At 35.8% G+C, this 5,802-nt stretch overlaps 1 protein-coding gene across 1 annotated transcript in view; it reads right to left on the bottom strand.

Annotated features, from left to right (window-relative positions):
• Positions 1-503: 503 nt before the first annotated feature.
• Positions 504-5,802, bottom strand: part of LOC140971103 (uncharacterized) — a 16,664-nt gene continuing 11,365 nt past the window's right edge. Inside the window, exons 2-9 of the mRNA XM_073433186.1 lie at positions 3,264-3,508; positions 2,929-3,161; positions 2,608-2,671; positions 2,437-2,553; positions 2,159-2,271; positions 1,904-1,981; positions 1,541-1,748; positions 504-1,406 (exon numbers count right to left, since the gene is read on the bottom strand). Of these exons, the coding sequence (XP_073289287.1) occupies positions 504-1,406; positions 1,541-1,748; positions 1,904-1,981; positions 2,159-2,271; positions 2,437-2,553; positions 2,608-2,671; positions 2,929-3,161; positions 3,264-3,508 (1,961 nt within the window). The remainder of the gene's footprint in view (positions 1,407-1,540; positions 1,749-1,903; positions 1,982-2,158; positions 2,272-2,436; positions 2,554-2,607; positions 2,672-2,928; positions 3,162-3,263; positions 3,509-5,802) is intronic.

Here is a 5,802-nt window from a genome sequence, read left to right as displayed (position 1 = left end):
CACAAGGTCGAGATGTGGAGGAAGGTCGATTTTGTTGATGGTGGAGGAGGGGAGAGGCGCGGCGCTGGTGATGTATTAGGGTAAAGTGAAATTTTCAGTCCCTATTTTTTTTATAACCCGTCTAGTGCCACGGCACTAAATAAGTCGCGTCTAGGCGCTAAGGTTTCTTCCTGCTGAGCGCCGTGGCGCCTAAATATGGTGTCTAGGCGCTTAGTCCTTCGCATAAAGTAGCGCTGCAGCGCTAATAAAATGGCGCTTAGGCGCTGGTACTTCCGAAGTTACGAACACTTGAGCTTCTTTCCACACCTCTTTTCAACCTTGACCTACGCAATAAAACATGTATCACTGTCTAATCTTCACATGCATAAAATAAAATAAAAACCCAAAAGCAATTATACTACTTAAGATGAAGAAAATCTCTAAACCATTAAAAGATACTAATTGGGTTGCCTCCCAACAAGCGCTTGCTTTAACATCGTCATCCCGACTGTCACCAGTCCATCTCAATTTGGTTCTCCTAATGGAATGTTGTCAACATTTTTCACTTCAGTCCTATAGTAATGCTTGACCCGCTGTCCATTCACCTTGAAGGTTCTTCCATCACTGCACTTGAGCTCAATCGCTTCATATGGTTGCACTGAATCTATCGTAAAAGGCCCTGACCATATCGATTTTAGCTTACCCGGACAGAGCTTGAGGCGTGAATTGAACAACAGTTCTTGTTGTCCGGGCTCAAAGTCTATGTGCAAGATTTGTTTGTCATGCCATTTCTTGGTGTTCTCCTTATAGATCTTCACGTTCTCATAAGCCTCATTCCAGAATTCCTCCATCTCATTCAACTGCAAAAGATGTTGCTCACTAGTTGCTTCCATGTCAAAGTTCAGCTTTTTCACGGCCCAAAAAGCTCTGTGTTCCAATTCCAGTGGTAGGTGACAGGCTTTACCAAAGACCAACCTATAGGGAGACGTCCCAATAGGTGTCTTGTACGTAGTTCTGTACGTCCATAAGGCATCATCTAGTTTCATTGCCCAATCCTTCGGTTTTGTCATTACAGTCTTCTTCAATATCTGCTTAATCTCTCGGTTAAATATTTTGGCTTGTCCATTTGCTTGCGGGTGGCATTCCAATGTCACCTTATGCTTCACATCATTCTTAACCAAAAGTGAGTTAAAGATTTTATTACAAAAATGTGTACCTTCATCACTGATTATGGCTCTTTGTGTCCCAAATCTTGTGAAGATATTTCTGTGAACAAACTTTGCAGCCACTCGAGCGTCATTAGTACTAGTGGCAATCATTTCCACACATTTTGACACATAATCAACAGCAAGTAAAATATAAGATTGACTAAAAGAAGGTGGGAATGGTCCCATGAAGTCAATACCACATACATAAAAAAGTTTCACCTCCAAAATATTGGTCAGTAGTAATTCATGGAGTCTAGAAATATTGTCAACCCCCTTTGGCATCGATCACATGACTTGACTAAGGTATAATTGTCCCTAAACAAAGTATGCCGATAAAAACTAGACTGTAATACCTTCGCTGTTGTTCTTGACGCCCCAAATTGGCCAATATATGGCGAAGAATGGGAGTGTTCAAGAATAACTCCCGCTTCGTTCTCTGCTACGCACTTTCTAATCATCTGGTCAGCACATCTCTTGAAAACGTAGGGATCATCCCATAGATAAAACTTTGCCTCATGAAAGAATTTCTTCTTTTGATGATAAAAATCCGATGGAGTTCTCCTGCAGCAAGGAAATTAGCTATGTCTGCAAACCAAGGACGTGTAGTAGTTACCTTGAGAATTTGTTCGTCTGGGAATGACTCATTGATAGCTCCTCTTTCTGTTCTTTTTCGAGCTCCAAACATGACAAATGATCTGCCACTTGATTCTCACAACCTTTCTATTCTTGGAGTATTAATATCTACCGTATCAATATTGGCTTTGCATCTTTTTTGGCAAAGAAGTAATGAATAGCTGCATGGTCAGTGAAAACAGTTACTTTGGTGCCAATAAGATATGTTCTGAATTTGTGGAACGCAAACACCACTGCTAGCATCTCTTTTTCGGTGGTGGTTTAATTATGATGGGCCGAATTCAAAGTACGACTAGCATAATAGATGGCCCAAAACATCTTCTCTCCTTTTTCCTAACACTGCTCCAACGGCGTAATCACTAGCATAGCACAAAAGCTCAAAAGGCTCTTTCCAGTCTGGCACAGCCATAATTGGTGCTGCAACAAGTGCCTTCTTGATTTTGTTAAATGCCTGCAAGCAATCATCGTCAAATATGAAAGTGGAATTTTTCTTACACAAAGGCCTAGTAATTTTAGAAAAACCCTTAATGTAACGACGATAGAACCCGGCATATCCCAAAAAACTTTTGATGACCTTCACATTCTTTGGTGGTGGTAGGTTTTAAATCACTACTACCTTGGCTTTATCCACTTCCAGTCCTCTTGCTGAAATCTTTTGCCCAAGCAAAACACCTTCTTGCACCATGAAGTGGCATTTTTCCCACTTCAGCACTAAATTCTTCACATGACACCTCTGCAAAACAAGTGTAAGATTATGCAGACAATGATCAAAGGAAGAACTAAATACCGATCTATCATCCATTATATCAATGATTTCCTCCACCATATCAGAAAAAATGGCCATCATACACCTATGAAATATAGCATGTGCATTGCAAATTCAAATGGCATTCGCCTGAAAGCAAATGTACCTTAGGGGCAAGTGAAGGTAGTCTTCTCTTGTTCATTTGGTGCTATAGTAATTTTATTATAACCTGAATAGCCATCCAGAAAACAATAATAATGATAACCACCTAGCCTATCCAGCATTTGATGAATAAATGTGAGGGAAAAGTGATCATTTCTTGTTGCATCATTCAGTTTTCTATAATCAATACACACCCGCTACCTAGTCACCGGGCGAGTCGATATCAACTCATTCCTCTCATTCCTTACCACATTCATACCTCCTTTCTTAGGCACAACTTGAACTGGTGAAATCCAAGGACTGTCAGATGTCGCATAAATAAGATCAGCCTTCAACAATTTCAGTACCTCTGATCTCACCACTTTTTTCATGGCTGGGTTAAGTTTCCTTCGGTGATCAAGAAAAGGAGCATAAGATTCATACATCAAAATTCTCTTTATATTAGCTATTTATTATCCCAAGGCATATTTAAATTCCCTCAATACTCTCAATAATTTTTCATTTTCATTAGCAGAAAGTGAGGAAGATGTAATTACCGGATAAGTCGAACTCTCATCTAAAAATGCATAGCACAAATGACCTAGTAGCTCCTTTGATTCAGGAGTGACTTTTGGTACATCCATTGTTGCATCTTTAAGTAGCTCCTCTTGCTGGGCATCAATATTTTCTTTCGGTAACATGTTAAGAGCTAGTAACTCCTCTTTAAAGTCCCAATCTCCTTCATCCACCATAGATGCTGACTCAACCAAGCATCTCTCCAAAGAATCTTTTGTCATCCTCCCTGTACCAACATGAGATACACAAGAATCAACTGAAACGTCCCTACTCGTTTTGCTTAAAAAGTACTAGAATTTTTTTTTAAACTCTTACTATTTCGGCTGAACCCTTACACAAATATATAAAATATTTTTGACACCATTTTTAAAATAAAGCAACCAACTAATATTTGAAAAATCAAGGAAATAGTTTAAACATAAAACAAAACCTAAAAAAGCAATATTTTGAAAAGTATAGCCAATATTAACACCACTAAAAAACCTCTCAAAACATAAATAAAAAGTCGTAAAATCTTTACATAAATCATAAACGTAAATCATAAGTGCGGAAAAATAGAAGCGCTGGTCCTCGGGTCATGTGCACCTCTAGTCCAGGCAGATCAACCATCAAGACCTCCATTAACATTATTATCATAACACCTACATCAATCACACCTGATGAGTCTAAAGACTCAACACACCATAATCTTGATAACAAATAATACGTATACATGTCACATTCAATAGTGAAAAATATTTGTACTTAAAATAACATTTTCATAATAATGCATAAACTTGAAACATAAACATTTTCATATCAAGATATTAATATTCATATTCATCATAAACATATTCATATTCATTTTCGTGTTCGTTGAATTCAGATCGTTGACTGTGACTTGTATTCGTATTGGGCGATGAATCCATCTACATATAACCACAATACTGGGCGACGGTGACATCAGCGACACTCTCATCCATCAACTATGCATTGGCCAACGTATTAACATATCATCGTATTCGTATCAATGGAAACACGATCGTCGGGCTCCCACTGGGACCTTCACCATCACGATATCTCCAACATATCATCGTATTAGTCACAATCCCTTCACATCTTTCAAAATTTCTTATTTTCATCACTTAATAAAAACATGCATAATAATATCGTTTTTCCTTTAAACCAAACATGCAACATATTTTTTAAATGTTCATATTAAATCATAAAAATCCATAAACATTTAAAAGTCATATTTAAAAATATAAAAATTCATAAACATTTCAAAAATAATCATATTAGCATATAAAACAACATTCAGGACACTATCATGACGTTAACTAATTTTAGAGTGTAAAATTATCGTTTTACAACAAGACGTAAAAATCCTCGAATTTGACTTTTTCTTAATTCCATTGACTCTAACATGTCCCAAATAATTATTTAAGATTAAATTAAATTTTCCATAATTTTATTTAGCTTAAATAGTAGACTTTTTAATTAAACTTTAATTATTCGTTTTTAAGGCGTTTTAATCTCGAATAATTTCAAACTTTAATATAAAATTCCTAAATTAAAAACTTAGACTTTTTATATTTATTTTTGTCCTCGTGAACCATGACTCGACCCCCGTGAGCCGTGTTTCGATTTATTATCAATGTAGAAAACCCTAACCGAGCCTATGCATTACACCTTGAGCCAATTTCAAATTTTCTCGAGCCATGCCCGAACTACCTTGAGCCAACATCGAGCTAATGATGAAACATAAAATTAATAATTTATTATATGNGCTTTGCAGAAGACATGATTTCCTAAAAAGTTCGTTAAGATGATCAAATTGTGATAATATCAAAAGGAGGACAAATTTACTTTCACCATGACCATCATATAATAAAAACATCAAAACTATTTTAATATTTAACCAAATGAGGTGAACCAAGTAGTCAAATTCATCTACAGACAATTTCCCACATGTTTGCTGTTTTGAGCATAATCAAATTCGATGATTAAAGTCATGGAACAAAGCATTGAAAGAAGGGACATTAATTGAAGTTGGAGCAGACAAAGACTACTATTACAACTACATGGCATTAATAAAAATTTTAACCCTTTCTCTCATTTGGCCTATAAATAGAGGCCTTGTGCTAGCTTGAGAATCATTCTATCTCATTGTAAAATATAGTGTGAGTGTGTATAAAAGTTCTAAGTTCCAATATATTTTTCATTTTCCCAATTATGAGTGATGTTTCTAGTGTTGATCAAAAGTAAGCTCATGGAAAGCTAAATATATTATGTCAAGGTGAAGAGGATGAATTCTTGGTGAAGTAAGATTGTTTATATTTTGTATATTCTTTTTTTATTTCTTTTCATTTTGCTAATTTCTTTTTATTGTAGGTATAAAAATGAATTATTTGTTGTTATCAATTTACATCAAATGCTTGATACCATTGAAGTGGTTATCTTGATTTGTTGTTTAATTTTGATACAATAAATATTTCATCAATTATTATTGTTATATTATACACACACACATATATATAC

This window comes from Primulina huaijiensis, chromosome 1, assembly GCF_012295235.1.
Source record: "Primulina huaijiensis isolate GDHJ02 chromosome 1, ASM1229523v2, whole genome shotgun sequence".
Lineage (NCBI taxonomy): Eukaryota > Viridiplantae > Streptophyta > Magnoliopsida > Lamiales > Gesneriaceae > Primulina > Primulina huaijiensis.
The sequence above is the reverse complement of the archived record's forward strand: the minus strand, read 5'-3'. Positions and strand labels throughout refer to the sequence as shown.